The sequence below is a fragment of the Chironomus tepperi genome, unplaced genomic scaffold (genome assembly GCF_022539635.2).
Source record: "Chironomus tepperi strain 1889 unplaced genomic scaffold, CSIRO-AGI_Ctep_v1 contig_8, whole genome shotgun sequence".
Lineage (NCBI taxonomy): Eukaryota > Metazoa > Arthropoda > Insecta > Diptera > Chironomidae > Chironomus > Chironomus tepperi.
Window position 1 is genome coordinate 197,639 of NW_027226130.1, and position 22,943 is coordinate 220,581.

Consider the following 22,943-nt stretch of genomic DNA (forward strand, 5'->3'; position numbering starts at 1 on the left):
CTCGATGATCCGACATCAAATATAGGAAGTAGTTCAAATCGGTTAATCAATCAAAAAGTCTGAAATCTTCGCACTTAGAACGACAAAAAGGGGAATAAAGGGAAGGGTATGATCTGGTATTGAGCCTAGGACCTTTGGGACGTTAAGCCAACGCTCTGCCATTTAGATGTCATTTTATCGCAAGAAAGATCCATGGATTAAAATTGCTAAATTTTCAGCTTTAAGAATAGTTTTGTAATTTGAATGTAGAAAACAAGAGCACAGTAGAGCTATACTAGACCAGTAATAAGTCTGAATCAAAGAAATTATTCATTATTCAACTCCCAAATCTCTGCACAGACTTTATTTCATTCTAATCGTTCACCAATTATTCTCCAGAGCAACATAAGCTTTCTAATTGTCAAATTATTCAAAAATAAAACCTGAAAATTTCTCTACAAAAAGCCGAAAAGTAAGAACTGAAAAGAAAAATTTAGCAAAAATAAACATTTTACACAAAAAGCTTCAATTTTTTGTTCTAATCGTTCATTAAATTCAACGATGAAATTTATTTCTTTTTTGTTTTTAAGCATATTATTATCATTTATTTTTAAATTTTTTTTTATTTTTCATTTAAATTAATTAATCAATCCTATCTCACATTCAGCTACCTCTCACACAAATTATTATTTTTTTTCCTAATAAAATTCATCATTTTTTTTAATATTTAATATATATATTTTTTTCATCTAAAAACAGTCAATTTATATCCATCTGTCCAGCGACCGACTTCATATTTTTTTTTGTTGTGGTGTGTTTTACTTATTAATAAAATTTAATTAATTTTCATATTTTCTTAATTCTACTTAAATCAGCACATTCATCCCTTAAAATTCTTCATTTCTTTTTTTCAAATATATAATTTTTTTTAATATTTTTAAACTTTTTTTAAAAAATAAAATTTCCAAAAAAAAAAGTCAGTTTAAAGTAGCAGGAACTTAATAATCGCTGTCACATTGCTGCGTAACTAAACTCGAATTTCAAAGAAAACTTTCACGTGCGCCCTGATTTGAATTATGTTGTGTTATTTCCGTATTGACGACAACACGTTGCGAATGTGGATCACCATATTGACTATGATAAAAATCTTCACGCATCATTATATTAAGACTTGAACAACGAAAATATAAAATCTCTTGAAATGGCTTACGAAAATCACGATTTAATGTTGCATAAATAATTGGATTTAAGAGACTATTTGCATAACCTAACCATAGGAATACTGATGATAGTGTATGATACTCTTCACCAGTTATTGGTTTAACCAATGCTAATATGAAAAATGGAAGCCAACATACAGTAAATGCTGACATAATTATGCCTAATGTTGTTGACGCTTTACGCTCTTTGGCTAATTGAAATCTTAATTTCTTTTGGTGGGGTGATCCAATTGCATTTATCGGTTTCTCTTGTGTGGTTGTTGTGGTTGTTTGTTGCGGTACACCATTTAATGCACCTTCAAGACGCGTCTGAGCACGCTTCTCATCCATAACTATCCGTCGTGCAGCACGAAATATTTGATAATAAACAAACAACATGACAGCTAATGGTATGTAAAAGGAACCAAATGTAGCATAAATTTGATAACCGAAACTTTGACAAACGACACACTCGGGTCGTCCATCAATTTGATGCTCATTACCAAGTATGAGAAGCGGTGGAAGTGAAATGCAGGCAGCACCGAGCCACACAAGAAAAACACATAACATCATACGACGTGGCGTTCGTTTAACACCATATTCCAATGGTTTTGTTATGGCCCAATATCGATCAACAGATATTGCACATAAATTAAGAATTGACGCTGTGCATGATAGCACATCGAAGCTAACCCAAACATCACAGAAAAATGTACCAAAACGCCACTCGTGAAGTACTTCATACATGAGTGCCGTTGGCATAACTAGCACTGCTACACATAAATCTGATACAGCTAATGACACTAATAAATAATTACATGGTCTTCTCAACTTACGTACTAAACACACAGCTACGCATACTAATATATTACCAATTATAGTACCTAATATTACAGCTAATAATATAATACTGATTAGAATTGTTTGGACAGTAATTTGGTTCGCTGTACCATCGTCGCCATTCTCATCGCCATCAATATCATTTAACACCGTCGTTGTGGTGCTAAATGATGTTGACGATGCGAATGACGATGATGTAATTTCAGCAAGTGACGGATACGGTGCAATTGTGCTGTTTAAAATTCTAAAACGATCTGTTGATAAATCTGTCGATGTTGTGATTGCTGATGCAGCTGCTGTTGTTAAATTAGCTAATATAATACTAGCAATATGTGATGTCGTTGATGACAATGATGGTGGTGATGGTAATGATGACAACGATGATGTTGTTGTCACTTCTGTTATTGTTGAATAATTATAATGTATGCTATTGATCGTATGATGATGTCTTGTTGTGTCCGTTAAATTAAATATAAGTGATGACATTCGATCCTTAAACTCATCCATAAAAAAATTTAAGCTGCTTGGTGTTTTGTCACTGTCTTATCCGTTTTAAATATCTGATGACTTTTTGTTGGATATATCCATATTAATCAATATTGAAGCAGAAAAAAAGCGAGAGCGTATATACTTTATAATGTTACTTCCTGCCTTATTGCCGCTGTGCAAATATTATCTTTCACTTTATTGCTGTATTTTTACCCCTCTTACAAGTTATGATTTTTCACCTGTTGCCATCAACGATATGTGATGATATATGCTGTACTGTATTCATATTCATATTCATGCCACGACATGCAAATGAGTATCAACTTCCTTTATCATTTGACAAGGCGCAAAATTTTTTTTAATAATTTTTTTGGATTTCTTATGGCTTCTAATCTAATTTTATCATTTCCTTGTGATGTCTTGAAGTCAATGGATGGAAAATGATTTTATTTGGCTGCTTTTTACACATTTTACGTTTCAATTTAATTCTCGTGTGCATTCACAAGGATTTGGTGACTTGTTGATTGAAAAACTTTTTTTTACTGCTTGCACATCGTCGTTGGATGTTGGAGTGATTTCAATCATACTTTATTGGGTAATACTTTATGTTTCATATGAGCTAGTCTTGTCATAGCTCACACTGATGGTTTTGATTTTCAAGTGCACTCAATGTTGTGAATCTGGAATGACATAAAAAAGAAGGAAAATTGATCGATTAGCTTTTGGATGATAAAACAGTTAGAGATTATGATTTAGAGATAGTTTGTAGTTTGCTGGGGGTTGTGAGGTTGAATATGGAGTCTTTTAGTACCCCAAAAATTCAAAAATATTTATCCCGACCAATGGAATAATTTTTTAGTACCCCAAAAATTCAAAAATGTTTACCCCAAAAATTCAAAAATATTTATCCCGACCAAGGGGATAATTTTTTAGTACCTCCAAAAATCCAAAAATATTTATCCCGACCAATGGGATAATATTTTAGTACCTCCAAAAATTCAAAAATATTTATCCCGACCATCGGAATAATTTTTTGGTACCCCAAAAATTCAAAAATATTTACCCCGACCAATTGGACAATTTTTTAGTACCAAAAAAATTCAATGTTAAAAATTTGTTTTATCTATCAATATTGATGACTTTCCTATTACATAACATCCTCAAGTCCTGCTCAATGAATCATACTGTAAAATTTTAATCTTATCTATCTTTTATTCATTTCCGCTTGAATCCATCAATTGAATTATATTAATCAAAAGCAAAAAAAAAAGAAAATTCAATTTATCTTCATCACCTTCTTTATCTCATTTTGACCTTTGTGCATGTGCCTATAGAAGATGAATGATGAAAAGTTTCTGTTTTTTAATAGAAATGAATTTCAATTTTCAATATACATTCAAATGAGCTCAATGTTGAAGAATCTCTCTTTGATGTCTTTCTTGTGACTATGCAAGCATTAACATTTACAATCTCTGATTATTATGTAAAGTTATGGAATTTCCTTTTTACTGAATATTATTTGCATGTTGGAACTTATGTATGCCTTATAGCATTTAATGACTCTAATCTCATCATTAAAATCGTATGTGAATGAAGAAGTGTTGACAATTTATTGCTGTAATGTGTTTTATTGAGAAAGTTTTGAGGAATTTTAATTAAATTTATGGAATTTTTATTTGTTTATCTGATTTACTAGGAATTGGAGATTAAAATTAGTCTAATGGAGGAAACTTTTGTACAATTTTTATCATATTTCTTCTTAATGGGTGGGAAATGAGTCCAAATTAAGTAAATGTGCGATTTGTGCTCTGGTCTATCACAACAACATTAAGTGCAATGCTTGAGCGGCATAACCTCATTTTCCGCTGCAAAAATGAATGAAATTCAGCTATCACGGCAACTTCGCATCTTAGCGTTAAAACGGCGACGCAATGGTGTTCTAATGATCATGTTGTCCTGTTTAGGATGATCGTTGGATAGACAATAAGGTTTAGATGTGCTTTATACCAAACGCACTAATAACTCCCGGTAGCTCAGTAGTAGAAGCATGCGATCAAGAATCTTATAACATGAGTTTGAATCCTACTCGGACTATATTGTTGAGAAGAGTCCTTTTTCTCTAAAACCTTTAAATTAGTAAGGTTCTGAACACAGGTTTCAAGGGCTATCAGGAGCGTCCCTATCTTCACCTATTCTGGGGTTTCTAAAAACGGGAATATTCCCGGGAACGGGAATTCTGGAAACCATACCCTATTCTACTCTGTCTATCCTCAGTTAACTCTTCTATTCTACCTAACCTTTGGCTATTCTTGTGTACCTTATCTCCTTTAACCCTGTCTCAGTTTTAGGATAAATTTCGCCCCTAATTCCTTTTACAGCCTTGAAATACTCTCTACCTTATCGTCTGTCTTAGTTCTAGGATGCTATACTTTACTGTATCCTAGTTTATTGTTGCTTAGTTCTTTGAATGGTTTAACACTAATGAAAAAAGCAATTTATAAGTATGAAGCCTAGCAAACCCACACTGGTTTGTGTGTGTGAGTACGTCGGTCCATGTTTGAATTTCGAACTGAAACTTCGCATGTTTAAAGAGACATTTACTCTGGTTCAACATTCAAAACCCGCGAATCACAGAGCAAGGATCTAGGATTGAATTCTACCCTGATTTATACTATATTTAGTTAAATTTTTTATATATCTTAGTCATAACTTCTTCAAATCTTTAATAAAACACTTTTGTTCCCACTACAAACATTATCGTATGCATGCACATCATCCCATATGTATCTTATCTTATTTTTACCTCTTTAATCTATGACATAATATGTTATAGAAACTTAAGCGCTTATATCATAGTTTTATGTAATATCTATGTTAAAATCTCTTTATTGAAAGGAACAAAGGATGATAATCATTTAACTGGAATCACCTTTTTTTTGTCGCATATAAAGAATTATTATCGTTATGCTTTCATGTTGTTGGAAGTTGTAAAAAACAACAAGAATGAACTTTTTTGTAAAATAATACTGTGTGCATGTATGCTATATGATATTTATGAAAAAACATGTCATCATCATTAAAACCGTACTTCCGCTCTTATTCCTTTTTTGTGCTTTCTCGTCACACATTTCTCTCTATTCTTACTGCTGCTTAAATGTATATGAAGTAATATCATTGAGCAATTTGTTTCATGTTTTATGGCTTGCATTAAAACTTTTTCTTTTCATTCCTTGACGTTATGTTTTTTTACTAAGTATAGAATAAATGTGAGCACATTTCTCATCTATTATGCTTGTTCATAATTTTAAGCATTTTATATGTGTCACTTAAGAAGGCATTCGTGAGAAAAAAAAGAGAGAATATTTATTTCTTTACAGCTAGAGATGGATAGAGTAAAGTGAATAAAGTAAAAGGTTTGGAAGTTACTGTGGATGGATTAAGTGGAGTTTAGACGCAATTTTTGGTGGAAGTTGAGGGGATTTTAGTAGAAGTTGAGTATTTTTAAGAATTTATGGACATTTTGATGTGAAAAGATGCTTGGAAACTGGATTTAAATGCATAAAATACTATGATAGCTCTCCTTTCGATTCCTTTCGATTTTCTTAAAGTAAGAGATTTCATTTCTAAATCCAATGCTTTTCTGCCAATCTCTGTCATGCATATGCAATTTAGACTGTTGACAATCAAGCTTGGTCACTTTTAGGTATCATACTAAATTTCCAAGAAGGCACACGACGGAAAAAAGGTGAAAAAACGGACTTTATGCCGACATGCATTTAACGGTTCTCACCGAATCTAACCCAATGTGTCATCTAGCCTGAAGGACATCCTTTCCAATATGAGGTACTTTTCCAAAAAATCTTACGGTGTACAAATGGTCAAAAATTCAGTCGGATTGACTCTGGCATGAGGATGAATTGCATCAAATCTGACCTAGTTTCATGATCACTCTGGCATGTTTCTGGATTTTTGGTCTTTTCTTTGGTGTGACAAAATTAAAAATTTCTATCTAAATTTCATGAGAATACGTGACATAATGTAGAAGCAGAAAAGTAGTAGTAAAGTACTTATCAGTAAGACAACGTATATAAAACCGGCGTGGTATGGTACCTGAATTCCAATTCAGAGTCATATGGACGAGAGACCGAATTTTCGATCGATTAACCTATTTTTAGCAATCTGCGGCTAATCCTGCTAATCGACAAAAAGCGTGTTTCTTTGCTAATTTTTTGAGCAAATATTAATCGTAGATATAGATTGTTGTGAATTAGAGAACAACATTTTTCAATATTTTCAATATCATTTTACACGTCAGAGGCCATTCACCTATTACGTAACGCAAAAAATCGACTATTCGGCTTTCATTTCCTAAAGAGCTTGTCGTAATAGGTGAATGACTCCTTAGTGTCATTCCCAATAGCAGTGATGTGCTATCTGTGTGACGCCAAATTGTTTTGAAAATGTCATGTTGCATGCGGTTTTGGTTGTGGCTAATCACCAAGGTGTGCCGATACACAAAATGGTTCCTATTACTGCCTTAGACTCTAGTTTAGTGATGTGAAACTTATTGTTTTTCCTTGCAAACTTGGTGATAAGTCTTGACCGAAACTGTACACGACATACGGTTCATAGTATTTCGAAACAAATTTGACGACACACAGGCTGAACATCACAGCTCTATTTGCAGTCAAAGTGACTAAACAACATGCATCTTCAACAAAATCTTGTCTTCATACATTACTGAATGAATTTTATGAATGAAAATTCTTCTACTGAACATTGTTGTGAGTTAGAAGCGTAGTCAGGTGTGTATTCGGGGTAAAGGAGATTTGGAGGTCAAATTCTCTTCTTTTTTCACGATCCTTTTGTGAATCCATCCCATATCCAGCATAAAAAAATGCTTACAATGCAAAAGCATTTCTAAAAATAATAAATTTATTATTTATGCCTAATCGTCTCGCACAGATAAATTGTTTTTCCAAGTAAAAGCTTTTTTGTTCTTCTTATCATCTCGCACTTTTTATCTCCCTTTTTTGTCTGTGCTCTAAAGTAACAACAGAAGTATGACTAAAATTGACATTCAACATCATTTTGCACTTAGTATTTAGTGGATAGAAATCACACCTTATTTTTTTTTCGTCACACAAAACATTTAGTCGCAATTTTTCTCGCTGATTTGAGCTCTTTTGGTTGTTTGTGCTGCTTAATTCCCTCGCCCTTCTTAAGATGATTAATGATGGTAATCAGATTCGCAAATGTACAACGGAAGCCACAAATATGATACGTCATAAAAATAACTCCTCGAATTTCATAATGTACAGCACAGCCCAAACAATTGCTGCACACATGTGGAAGGAAATATGAGGATGAAAAATTCGTTTTTATTTTTTTTACGTCGTGGATGCTCTCGCATGTAAAAAAAGCCGGAATAAAAATGTAAGAAGTTTTGCAGGTAGTAAATTTTCATTTAAATTTAATAACAAACGTGTATGAAAATTTCAGTCGCATGAACTAATATGTGGGGGGATTAATAAGGACTAGAGTAGCAAGGTTGAAGACACAAGGTAGCTAATGCGTCAAAAATGATCATGAATTATTAAATATATATTTTTATGACTGTTACCAAGTGAAAATGGAAGATTATTCAGATATGTGGATACGACAGGCATGGGTTAAAGGAACGGTGGATGTGAGTTTTAAGGGAAATAGATGAAATTACACATTGAAATTTAAGGCTGATATTGGATAAGCTGTGATCTCAGTCATGTTTAGGAACAGCAATCGAACAAAATCTTCAAGCCTTCATAAATGTCCTGCAATTTACATGTGCAGGTCTGTAGCTTTCGACCGCATCTTACAGATCGTTCAAGGTAGCAGACATGGGCAGATTGTAGATCCAACTTAATTTAGTACTTGACTTAGTGACCGTATTAGGAACCTCCTGAGCATACTATTGGATTTTGTAGAACGGAAGGTATCGTCAGAAGTCGTCAGAATACCATCATGTCTTGACACTAAAATGGCGACATTGCGGTCTCCAAGTATAAAGACGTATCTGAGGAGGTGGGAGGGGTGAGCGGAGTGGGATTCTTGAGTGCCTCCTCCTTATTAGACAAAACTACTTTGTACTGTTTGAATCAATATTTCACTGTTGAAGCCAAGTTGAAGCTTTCATCCATACACTTAAGTATCATGGATTATTCTTTGGAAACTATTGCGTTAGATGCAGTTCTGGTCCAATACAACAGACTATTAAATATTTTTGACATAAAGCTTTTATGCAACCTTAAAAAATTAGCAAAAATTCATCAACTCTCTATTCCGTCCCCCTTAATATAACATCATATCCAATTTTAATTGGATAGAATTAATAATGAAAGGTAAGAACCAGCCTAAAAAAATCATACATTATGTGCAAACACACGCCTAGTTAATCTCTTATCACATAGCATATAATTAATACAGCACGCTTGTGCTGTAAACCCATAAATCACATCAAAATCAGCCCTTAAAAAAGTCAATTCAAAAACTTTGTAAGTCTTTAAACTTTCATGAGCACAATACGAAAAACAAAAATAGATTTCCGCTCGATTTTCAGTCAAACTGTAGATATAGAGGGATGTCAAATGGATGGAATGAAACTTTTGTGAACTTCTATCTATCAAAATTCATTCAAAACTTTCTTTCCTTTTAAGGCAGTGGTGGACAACCTTTTGTTTTTCAAGGCACACCTTGAGAGTGGTATTGGGGGAATTGGGGACTTGCGGGGAAAAAGGGGTCTATCCAAACTACCTAGACTGAAGGGAAGTAGCCAAAAAATCTGGCTAGGGATGGTAAGTCTTACAAACGACCATCTCCCAAGTCAACTTGTACAAAGTAAATTGAATAAATGAGATACTTGGGGGAAATTGGGGACGTGACGGGAATCGTGGTATATCCAAACCACCTTGCCTGAAGGGTGGCAGCCTTACAATCAGGATAGGGATGATAAGGCTCACAACCGACGATTTCCGAAGTCAACTTGTATAAAGAAACCAACCTTGAAAGTAAGCCTCGACCAAAACCGTACATAGCATACGGTTCATGACATTCCCAACAATTTTTAACCGCGGCACACTGGTTGCCCACCACTGCCTTAAACCCTCAGAGAAAAACTTCTCTTCTTATCCTTTAAACAAGACATTATGGCACTGCTTAACCAACTAGTCAAAAGAATTTCCATTTTATTACCTTAGATGAGACATTTCTTCGTACTTTATGGCAGAACATTTCTCAAATTCATCTTATTTTTGAGAACTATAAGAATTATAATGAAGAAATCCATTTATAACAATGCATGAAACAGAATGCAGATGGGGAATGCTCTGATGACTTGAAATTTATTGCTTTAGAAAAAAAGTACAGAAAAAAGGAAAGTTTACAGCATTCACCGCTTATAGCTCTTGTGAAATGACATAAATGGCTCCTCACTTAAATTCCATGAATATTAATATCACACAAAAAAAGCAGCGGTTTAGCTTTTGCGAGATAATGGACTCGAAAGTCTCATATTTCAAAATGAGAAAAAAGCTTCCTCTGTTGTGTGTTGGATGTATGTGGAAGGAAAAGGTATGAAGTTTTGTGCTATTTTTAGAGAAATTTGATGAGTTGCGGTCAATGACTAATGAGTTGGGGGAAATGTTTGATGATGATAAAGGAGGTATGGTTGATTGACTTTGTTTTATAGACAGCTGCTGCAGGGACGTAATTGGGAATTTTGTATTTTGTATACAATGCCAAAATTTTGGGAGGATTTTGGAATTTTTGTCTCAAAAAACTGAAGCAAATTGGTGAATTTGTTCGAAATTGTAGAGTTTTGACCTTTTATTCCATCTAGATAAGCCCTCACATCCTTTTATATACTTATCATCTTAATCCCCGCTCCCTGAAAAAAAAATCCCTACATGTGTACTTTCTTATGATGACCCACCTAACCTCTCCTATTTTCATATAGTTTCCCAGCATGTCCCATTTTTCATACACTAGGGTATCCTAGGGTATCTAACCTATTCTATCCTAGCTGCCCTAGATTATCTTACTCTTCCTTATAATATGCTTGGGTAGCCATGGGTAGAAGTTTTAATATCCAGCCTTTGGAACGATGATTTTTGAAACACTGCCTGTTCCTGAATTCTTCTGGCTTGAAACATTATTAAAAATCCCAAAAAAGCAAAATTTTTTTCAATTTTCTAGGAATTTTTCCAAAAATTTCTTCCAACTTGAACCAACACCCCTGCCAGGTTCAATTGTAGAACTTTACAGTAATAAATCACTGCTATAAACATTAGGTGAGATGTTACACTGCAAAATCCCATTCACAAGCTCAAACCTTTCTCACAGGCGAATAAGAGCAAACATTGCGATTAAGTGCATAAACTGAGTTGAATGAAAACAATTTTATTTATAACATTTTTTGATAAAATTATTTATACAACACGAGTTGAAGTTTTCATTACCGCGAGAACAGAGCAAGTTGAAAAAAAAGAGGAAGAAGTAATCATTGACCTAAATCGCAGTATTTTATGTATTGTAGGAGAAAAAATTTATAGTGAATGGTTAAAAAGCAAACAAAAGGAAGAGAAATAGAAAGGATAAACTTGAAAAGGATGGCATGGCCGAGATAAAAAAGGGGTTAAAAACAGAAGAAAGTTTCTTATTCAATATTTTGAGATTTAAAAGATGGATTAATTCAGTGATTTATAGAACATTTAAAAGAGACGCTTCGATTTGGAATAATGCGAAAGCTTTTGAGGATTGATATTGATTAAGGCTTAGGAAAATTGAATTTTTCTTTCTCGTTTTTGTTTATGTCGAGGACAGTGCTTTTGGAGGATGAAAGATTTTTAAGATTGAGATTTTTTTAATAGCTTTTGTAACTTTTATTTACTTTTAATGGAGATTTGAGTGAGAAGCACTTTATATAGTCATTTTTGCAAGGATATAAAGCGCCGTTGAAATGGCTTTGTGGCGTGGTGGTTTCAATCTTTAGGATTTAAATTGCTCCACAAACAAGTGATGATGAGTTCGAAACTCGGCATGAGAATATTTAAAATCTTTCCTTTTTCAAATCAAAATGACTAGAGATGGCAGTGTCCACGACAAGAGTCAGAATGACCTAGAGGTAGACTTGATGGGACTCCATATTGGGGGTACCTCTGAACAAAAGGCAATGAAGTTCAAACGCTACTTGGTCTATCAACCATAGTTCAAATTCGACTCGAATTTTGGATTTGAAAGTTTAAATCAACGCTATAATGTGCCGTTTGCTAAGGATTGAGGATATGACTTACAAGTTAGAAACCCCAAACAGACAAGGAACATGCTCACGAGTATGTTCATAAAATCAAGCATGTTTAGTTATATAGATTAAGTATACTCATGAGAAAGATCATTTAAGTGAGTATGAGCATTGTCTGTTAGGGAAGCTTTGTAGTTTGCAGACATGAATTACATCAAATGAGTCGTTCGAATCTCATTTTGAACTGTAGATAAAGGTTTAAGTGTCTTAATTTGGTGAATCTTCATTCGTTAATCTCAAATGTCTAAGATTTCTCGAAAAGCTCATCGTGTTTGCTTAGGCACCGCTATGTCTGTAATACGTCATGAAGTTACTCTAATTAAGTTACTAATTAACTAATTAAGATTAATCTTACTAGTTACTAATTAAGATAAGATACGACAACCAACTGCACAATAACGGCTGATTTAGAAAATTTTTAAAGGCAAAACCCAATTTGTCGCAATATACTGCTCGGGGATGTAGATCTGAGATTATTTTTCAAATTTCAAGATCTAAACTTACTCTATGTTGGATATGGAGGCGCTCCTAAGTTACACAAATGAAGAATGCTTTGCTAATTAGCTTCTAAATTCACTGCTATAGCTCTTTTATTACCACTAAATTAAAGCAGTCACCATTTCGCATCCATATGGCTTCTCTTGTCACGTTAGTATGTTCCAAAGCTCCCAAAAGCTCACAAAACACAAAATTTTAGTCTTCGTATCCTTATATCCTCATTAATTGTTGCTAAAACCAGTAATAATTTCTTCTTATAATGTTTTCAAGTGCTTTTTAAAACTAATAGTCTTAATTCCCCATTCTCCATTAGTTTTGTATTGTTTATTCTGCAATTTAAACTTTTTCATCTCTTAAGCATTATTTCCCATTAAAAAGTTATTCTGTCTAGCCTTATTTCCAATATTATTTTTTATATATTGAAACATATGTTCAGCATCATAAAAGCTTAATAGATTCTCATATTAGTCATAGATATGTGTTTTTTTCATCCTCATATGTCTTCCGCCTCTAAAGTACTTTATTACTTTTAGTAGTTTTAAGCTGCAAAATTGATTTATGATTACACAATAAATAATCTTAAGCACATGATTTTTCTTCATATTATCACAGTTGTCTCCATCAGATGAGTCTAGTTCTCACATAAATTATAATAGCTTCCTTTTCTTAATTTATGTAATGCAACACAACAAAAAAATGATTACATCAAGGAGTATGCAGGAGTGTAATGGAAATGGAAATTTGTTTTGGGACGGTCCACAAAAAATAAAGTATAAATTCTTTTATGGACGAGACATTAAAAATCTTTTATGGACCATAGAGCTTTTTTCGTTCATCCAGCATTCAATTTTTTATACAACATAAAAATTTGCTGTAAAATTTAAATGGATGAAGCTGTTGGAATGGACTGACTTGAAAGAAACATTAAAATTATGGGTTTTTTTGAAGCAATAGCTACAAAGTGTTTTATGTGCTATACCTTTTTAGTCGATAACTGGGTGGGTGTTATTGTCTAGATTTCATGATAATATTCAAGGATTGAGGAATGAATTTTAATGGGATTTTTGGTGGATGTTTGGATGAAAGTTGTAGGAATATTTTAGGATTGTAACTTCAAGTTGGAGGGAACTAAAGGAGGTTGTGGAGATTGTGGATATTCTCATGGAAAACAGTTGTCAATAGAAACAGAATACATTTGGAATTGGGATAAGGCAATCGGTAGTTAGCGATAGAGCTAGTTTTAGGTGACATCAATGAGAGGACATGGAGCATAATTGATCTGTACGGCCATAGAAATAAGTAACCAAGTAAGTGGATCAAAGCTAATTTTTAGAACTGCACATAGAACCAGAAAAGCTAATCAGAATTGCATGAAGGGATGGAATGATTTATTTCAAGTTTAGTTTCGGATTTTGGCAAATTCGAAACTGATGGAAGGGAGGCTTGACTTCCAAACATTTTCCTCTACCTCACCCCATCTTTATACACCCCTGATGCCAATGATATTCCTTGGAGTCTACACTGGAGGTAGCAATATGCCAATAATGTCAGTTCCACAGCATATCCATGTTTTGAGAAAACTGACTTTAATTTAATACAAAACATATCAACTTGTGCTTTTGAGAAGTTTAAAGAGCTTCAATAACTTTTTTATGGGATTTAATCTCTAAAACACGTATCTACAGCAATTATCAAAGTTGATTAGACTTCAAGAATCAAAAATCCCCAATTCCAAGAATTCACCTCCACCATAGAGTCTTACCTGCCCGATAACAGCTCAATCTATTTAATAAGTACCAAACCCACCATAAAATTTTCCAAATTCCCTCACAAAAAGAACTTTCAAACTGCTTTAAAAATTAAATTCTACCTCTACAACCCAAAAGCTGACGCAATCATGTCCAAAAATACCAAACAGCACCAACAAAACACATACCCAAGTAAAATCGATTACAAAATTTTATTTTTTTCGCTGTGTCATCATTGTTAAAGATGTAAAATGTGACATGAGATTGAAAAACTTGTAAAAAAAGAAAAGTGTCATTGTGCTCATGCTACAGACGCTACACAGTTAGCCACTTGGTAGAGACACGAACAAAATTTTTTCTTCTAAATTACAACATATCGTCCCCACGACTGTCTACTAAATGATGATAAATTCTAAAAATGTGTGAGAAGCAGAAATTGTCGAAAAATTTATCGAACATCCAAAAAAAGTGTCATTTCCTCATGACAAGTGAGTAATAAATTGGAGATAAAAAAAATGAAAAATCTGTGACTTGTAAGCGCCAAAAAACGTAACAAAGAATCATGTCGATGACAGGGAATAAATATCGATAGATGCACGCTCGAATCGTCGTAATCAAATTTATGCTAATCATTTCCAATAATTTTTTTCTTCGTGAGATTTACTGAGAATAGAATGAATCAGTAATGATGTCTGGGAACTCTTGAGAGCGACGACTTTATTGGAATAAATGAATGGGCAGACATACCTATTGTCATGCATACTGATAGACAGACATAAGGACAGGCATACAGATGAATCAAATGGATGGCGGAGACAGACAAAAAGCAATTTGTGGACTATACAGTCGGATAATGAGACTATTTGGCAGCTGGATTGACAGATGAACTCAAAAACAGACAGAACGTTGCACGGTAAGACTGATAGGCTTAAAAACGGTACCCAAAAGACTCGTACAGTCAGATTCGTTAAAGTCCAGGCCAATGGTCAAAGTCATGAAGCTGTTGGAATGCTTCCACATCTTGGCTAGTTATTCGAGCTAGTTACAGTCTGTCTACTCGTCAATATGTAGCCTTTAAAGCCAAATTGTGTAAAAATAACAGAAAATATCATCTTAAGGCAGCCATGCTCTCTGTTTTTGGCAGATTTAGATGACAAGAATTACACTTTGCAGCAGTATGTCACTCGAGTGACACAAAAATGGACCTCAATACAGCCACATCAGACACATATCAACCCTATAATCCGTCAAATAGACACAATACGAACAATAAGACACCAACCTCCTTCCAAACATCAACCATTCAAATTGACTTTAGAATTGCCAAAAATAAGAAAAATCGGAAATTGGCAAATAAATCAACTTGACTTGTCACTTAATTTTCATATTTTTTTTCCTCCTCCTTCTCGTTCATTGTTCATCATCATCGATTGACTTCACATCCATGACACTATTTACACACTTTTCTTGCTCGTCGTGTCCAAAATGCTAATAGAGCGCTTACGTCTCATTAAACTTCAATGAAGCGGTAAAATGTTAAATTGAAGTGAGATAATTTTTTTGTGAATTATATTAAGCTGGAGATAAAAATGGCACTTGAAGTTTTATTTTTAGAAAAGGATGGCAATGTTTGCTTGATGATGATCTTTAGTGGCGGGAGGATATCCACGAGTTTGATAAAATCTAATTAAAAGTTAATTTATGTCTGACTTAAAGTTCTTGGAAAGGTGATTTGGAAGAGTTTGGTATTGAGGGTGGGTAGTTGGAGTGTGGTGGGAGGAAGATTGAATGTTTTGATTGATTGAAGAGATGGGTTTGAGGCAGAGATGCAGACGGATGCAGACTAGAATCATTTGATAGGGAAAATGAAGCTATTTTGCGGAACTCGAGTGTGGATTTGAATCTGACACCATGCCAGAAAGCATATGGCATTGAAAATGCTGAAGGCTGACATGATTGTGTCCAAAGGACTTATGATCATGTTGAATATGGGCAAATGTGTATCAGAATTCACATGACAAATACACCTTATTAGTAAAATGCGAACAAGCACTGGTTAAATATCTACAATACGATTAATATTGGTGGTGATCAAAGGTTCAATGGATATCTCTGGATCTTGTTTTTTAAGTCTGGAAGTGACCTGGATCTTACTGGATCTTGTTTTTTAAGTCTGGAAGTGACCTGGATCTTACTGGATCTTGTTTTTTAGGATCTACTAGTGACCTGAATCCTACTGGATCTCGTTTTGTAGGTCTGGAAGTGACTTATTAATCAATCACTGATCGCTGGGTCAAAAATGCGCTTTAATCCTCGATTTATAACACGAGAACTTTTGTAATTTTTTTTTTGGACTTTTAAAACTCAAAATAATTCACATTTTTCAACTTAAAATTCAAACAGCTCCAACTTTTCTTATAAGTTCACCGACTCTTGACTTTTGACATTTTCCTCATTTCCACTTAAAGCTTAGCAAAAAAAAAAAAATTATGAACCTAATAAATTTTCTCGTTTTTTGAATATTTCATTCAGTCTTTAATGCCTAAAGTGATAAATCAATTTAAAATGCTAAGTAAGAACACAATTGATGGGTTTTTTGGAGCTTCTTTTCAACTCTCTCTACCCAACCCATAACTCCCCATGCTGTGCTAATAAATCATGAAAAATAATTGAAATTATTTATTTACATTAAGCCGATTACTCAATTTTCAGTTCCTTTTTTTTAAATAATGAATATTTTCGAAAATTATTCGAGCATTTTTTAATAGAAATTTTTAAAGTGAAGCTTTGATTACATGTCACTGACTTGATACAATATACACACGCGTGGGAAACGTTGAATGAAGTGATTGATATGGTATTATTTTATTTTTATCGACAATTTTATTTTTGGATACTTTTCAGTTTGTAACAATCGTGTCTAAAATTTGATAGTTGAATAGTTTGACATTTTTCTTGGTAAATGTCTCAATTTTTAATTGAAATTTTTGATGAGATTGATTTTTAGTCACGATTTTGAGTCTATAAACTTTATATACTGTCTTTATAGACAGTGAGTCGTAGTGACTCGGTGGCGGAATTGTTTAGTAATTTGACATATAATTATTACAATACCAACTTTACAATCGCGGGTTCGAGTCTCATCAAGTGAAATTTTTAGCATATCATTTTTGAATCATGTCCTAACAGGCAAAGAGCATCCTTTCATGGTACCAGGGTTCACCTGTCTTTAAATATGGGTTCTTTTGCCTGCTTGAGATTTGTATTAGAAACGCGGCTCACAGAGCCCCTCTCTTTGAAGGCTACAGTCAGTATTTTCATCAAAAGTGCGGCTCTCTGATTCCTCTTTTAAATGGGATCTACCCCATCCACTCCTCTCATTTACGTTATAAGTGAACGACTTATAAGATTTTTAACCAAATGAGTCTAAAGAGTAGTGGAAGTAAATGAAATAAATGTAGAGTGGCCAGAGGATTTTTTGGTGAAAGCTGCTCCATATTGTGCCATGCCGTAAATAGAGCCTGAACAACACTGAAATATTCATTCCATTTTACGGACCATTAACACATTACATCCAGTTTAACACGCAATTTTGCATAATTAAAGCTTCAACACAAACAATTGACCAAAAAATTTAAAATTCTCAATGAAATTTTTAAACGATAATTTTGTGCGAATTTAAAACAAGAAAAAAAAAGTTACTTAAATTATTCACAATGAATTTTTCTTCATGAACATTAAATTTTCTCAGCCTCACAAACAGAAAAACTAGTAAATTTTCACTTCACATTCATAAAGATACATCTACCTACATACCTAGAAAAAAAGGTTAAAATAAACAAAATTCAATTCAAGTCAAAATTATCTCATTCGAAATGGGATTGTTCAATTATTACGTAACGTGGAAAATTGGAATTTTGACCCCTATCTGTAACCCAATCGGAACCCACACCCCCTTCGTTTTCCGTAGTAAAATCTTGAACTGTCTTTTTGTGGAGTCTAACTATGAGGCTGCCACACTTTAGACGAGGTGGTTTGGATAGTCATTTACTTCATCCTTTAACTTAAGGGCACATAACTACGGAACATACATAGCTCAAACTGACACATTGCTCAAGTCGGCACAAAGCTCAAGCCGATGCATAACTTAAACCGGCTTATTGCTCAAACCGGCATATAGCTCAAGCAGGCACATTGCTCAAACCGGCACGTAGTTAAAGCCGGCACATAGCTAAAGCCGGCACATAGCTCTGACATCATCAATAGATTTACCGGTATCAGAGGATAAAATGTGAAAATTGACATTCAGTCATATTCCGACTCAGAATTCGGCTTTCTCACCCTTTTTCTCCCAAGGCTGTTCCGTAACAAGTGAACAACCCCATAACGTAAATTAACATTTCTTCAACAGTTCCCCATTCATGCATGATGATTTAATAAGTCTAAATATTATTTCATTAAACAAAAAAACCTTTTAAATCGCATCATTTATTATGTTTGTGTCGATAAATGAATAAAGAAAATGATTTGACTCATCGTGTAATATGTTTGGTATGTGGTGTTGACATAGAGACAGTTGTGGACAACCTGCGTGACTAGACACACTAGTCCATAGTTCTATGATCAATAAACTGTGTGCGGCTTTGGTCGAGGTTTCCCATCAAATTGTGCCGAGAGAAGCGGAAAAAGGTTACCGACTGGTATTATGTATGGTATGAGCTGTATACATAGAGACAGTGGTAGGCAACCTGGGTGTGATGGCACACTAGTGTACTGTATGTGCCGTATGATGTGTGCGGTTTGAGACTTACTTCCAAGCTGTGTCGTGAGAAAAAAAGGCTGCCGACTGGCAATATGTGCGTAATGTGCTGTATAGATAGATCTAGTGGTTGATAACTTGAGTGCCGCGACACACTAGTGTGAACTGAATGCCATAAAACCATTAACCGTATGATATGTGCAGTTCTGATTGAGCCTTACAACTAAGTAGTACCGCAGCATACATGTTGCCCACCCCTGCACAGAACCATTATCGACACCTATCCACCTGAATTGTTTATAAAAAAAAATTATTTTTATATCGAACAAGTTAAAAATAATATCTTGATGTAAAAAAAAAAACTCTGTGTATACACAAATCGATGATTATCATCATTAGCTATAGCTCGTAACGTGCTACATTAGCACGAGCTCTCCATTTCTATTAACTAATATAATCGATGATTATAGTGAGCGAAATAGAAACACGAAATAAAGTGTGAGTGGAAATAAAAAAAATAATAATATAAATGCTCATATCGGAGACTTTTAATAACTTCCTCAATGTACGTAGTAGCCACAATTCATGTAACATATTAAAGTTAGTTTATATTATTGTGCGACTTAATGTTTGTTGGATGTTCATAATCGACAGTCGTTATATTGTAGGGTAATTTGTGGAGTTGATTGTGGAGTGTCTGATTGAGTATATTAAGCTTAAAAACCAAATGCTAAGTCAGCAGCTTGATAGTACGCAGCTAAAGCTTCAAATCCGAGCTCTTTGCGACATTCGGTTACATTAGCACGAGGGGGAAGGGGAAGGTCCGTAATAAGAGAACGGTTCCCAAAAATACAGACCTAGATTGACTTGCCTTTAGCTAGAGACCCAATTTCATTGGATCTGACCTTAATCCAGAGTCACGCCAGCCTAAAACCATATTTTAGTCCATTTCTACATCGTATACCTTCCAAACCATCAAATTCCCTTCCAAAACTTAATCTAAACCACAATAACGATTCACATGACTTCAACCATTCAGTTCCACCTCATTGAGAAGCCTGATTGCCCCGAAAAACTTCATTTAATTTCATTTAATAAAAGCTGTCAACACATTTGTTGAAAAATTTCTTGAAAAAATTACCCCATTAGGTTAATTTAACTTAATCACTTAATTTTCGTTCGATTAACTTCATCATTTTCATCATATTCCTTGCCTTTTTTTGCATGAAAAGCAGCACTATGGGGTCGTTCATTAATAACGTCACTTATTACGCTCTTTGAGGGTTAATATTCGGCACCGGAAGGGGGAAGGGAAGGTGTGAGTTGGGTGGGTGTCATAGGGTCAGGATTTAGTTACGGAATGGCGAAGGGATGGGTTAAGTGGCCATGAAGATGTTAGGATTTGGTAACGGAATGGAGCAATGGAAGGATTAATTGGGTATGTAGGGGTCAAAATTTGGTTACAGAAAGGGAAAGTTATTGGTTATGTGAGCATGAAAGGGTCAAGATTTGATAGCGAAAGGGGAAGGAGTGGATTAGGTGGTTGTCAATGGATCAAGATTTTGTTGAGGCAAGGAGGAATGCATGGGTTGGGAGTGTATGATGGGATCAATATTTGGCTACGGAAGGGGAAAGGATGGGTTGGATGGGTGTAAATGGATCAAAATTTGGTTATAAATAGAGGGTTGGATCGGCCACTTTAGGGGGAGAGGAAGCTACGAGAGGATTACAAAAAGGAATCCAAAAGTCAATATTTCCACGTTCCCTAATAAGCAAACGACCCCAAAACAAAAGAAAAACAAAAAATTTCTTTTTTTTTCTTCGTTTGCGTGATGTTAAGGCATAATGAAAAATCCAAACAAATAAATCGCTGCGTTTATGACGATAATTGGGTTTGGCTCCATTGTTAACCAGGAAAAGCTTTTTGTCATGCGCTGCTCATTATTCTGATTGATTTTTTTTTTCGGTCTCTTTAATTTCACACTGTTGTAAATAAATTAATGATTTGTTGTAGATTCATTAATTTGTGAACTGTCTCATCAAAAGTCAGTTTGTTGATGACTTGTCGGCTTTTTTCATTCATGGCTGTTTCCTTGCTTACATTTTCATTGCGTGCAGGTCAAAATAATTTTTTTTTTCTGTTTTCCATTTCGGTTTATTTTTAGATAAAAAGTTACATGCTGACTTCTTTTTATCTTGCGAGCGAGCAGGTCTATGAGGAAAGAAGGAATGGAGCAGGGGTGGGCAACTTATGTGCCGCGGCACACCTTGTTGCTAAGCCTCGATGTAAACCACACAAGATATACGGTTCAAACCATTTCCAACAGTTTTAGGATGCACACTAGGGTGCCGCAGCACAAAGGTTGTCAACCACTAAACTAGAGCTTACTCAACTTAAGGAAATTAAACATTTTTGAAAATTTCATACATGATGAAATATTTCATGCTAATTTGTTAATTTGGTATGACTAGTGATTCAGTTTTTTTGTGTGACTTCCTTAAATTAATTGCCACTTTAAAAATTATAAAGATAGACATCGCTCAAGGTAAATGTGAAATATGGAAATTATTTACTGTTTTATAGTTGGACATAACTTGGAAGTAACGAAAGTACGTTAGGTGTAAATTAATTGCGATTTTTATATTTTGTGTCATTTTTTAATGTGATATTTTTTGTTGCCTGTCATGATTTTGGGCATAAAATTTACTTTAAATCTAGATTTTTCCGGACAAAAATGTTAATAACAATTTTGAAACAATTTTTAATAAAAGTTTAACAATTTTTTTTTAAAAGTATGAAAATTAGGATGTCATTCATTGGTGGGCAACCTATGTGCTACCGCATATAGTGAAAATCTCAAGCTTAATTAGAAAAGCTAAAATTTCAAGTCATTTTAAGAATGATTCTCTAGGTGTGAGATGTCCCGTGAAAAGCTGCGTATGCTGGAGTTTCCCAATGTCACACTTTCGACGAATTCTCGAATTTGGTTTCCACAAATTTCGAAACTGAGATTGAAATCAGCACCAAAGCTATAAGGGTCTTAAGATTAGCCGAGAAGTCTTGGTCCTCAATTTTGAGAATCCTCACCTTCACTAAACAAACATGAACCAAATCACAATCATCCTTACAAAATTCCTTCCTTATTTTACCATCAATATCATCAAATTCCAAAATAAAGCTAATTACCATTCCCAACAAAAACCCCAATTGTTAACAACATTTGCTTATATAGACCATATTTTATGATTTTTATTGCTGTACAAATAAAGGTGGAGAGAATATCCTGACTAGCAAATTAGCCATAACTTAAAATGTCATGAATAATTCTAACCTTGTTCGTGAATTTTTTTTTTTGGTTTGAAAATACCGACATTTGTGAGTTTACGAGCGACCCAGGAAGCAAATATGTGTGTATGGATGATACTGAAAGGGATGTTATTTGGAAGTCAAATGGGGAAGACATGATTGCTTGCTTTGTAGGACGTATAGATTTTCTATGATCCATGGCTATTCTTAGTTGCCTGAAATGGCAGAGATTTTTCGGCATTTCCTAGGTCGTGTGCCTTATTGGCTATGAGGATTTATTGAAGCAAGTTAGCAACGCTCAGATTCCTCTAGTCAGCAGTCAGAATCTGGCTTCAAGTCTGCATAACTCTAGATTGATTCTGAATTGACCTACTGTCTTATCTTAGAGGTATAGCCAAGGTAAAGCCATGAATTTAGAGCAATATTTAAAATTTTTGTCCATAAATCTTGCTATTTTAATTAAAATTGTTCCAATTTCTCCAAAACGTATATCCCCAAAAAAACATTATTCACATGTCACACTTGACAAAATAAAAATATTCCCACAGCATCACCTTAAAAACTTTTTTTAATTTATTTTTTTCTCCGTACATTATACGGTTTACTTACTTCCGCTATGCGCCTCTCGGGATCCATATGATGAATATTAAAACTCATGAAACCATATAATTTTCATTTTTTCTCACAGAGAATGGACGAGTAAGCATTACAACATGACATGCGAGACATTTTCATGGTTACGTACATTATTCTTAATTTTAATGTCTACATAGGCAATATCAACTAA

At 34.2% G+C, this 22,943-nt stretch overlaps 1 protein-coding gene across 1 annotated transcript in view; it reads right to left on the reverse strand.

The window, feature by feature from the left end:
• Nucleotides 1–503: 503 nt before the first annotated feature.
• LOC139100990 (5-hydroxytryptamine receptor 1-like) overlaps nucleotides 504–22,943 on the reverse strand; it is a 132,355-nt gene continuing 109,915 nt past the window's right edge. The window contains exon 3 of the mRNA XM_070653818.1: nucleotides 504–3,187. Coding sequence (XP_070509919.1) covers nucleotides 1,020–2,525 — 1,506 coding nt within the window. The 5' untranslated portion in view covers nucleotides 2,526–3,187 and the 3' untranslated portion in view covers nucleotides 504–1,019. The remainder of the gene's footprint in view (nucleotides 3,188–22,943) is intronic.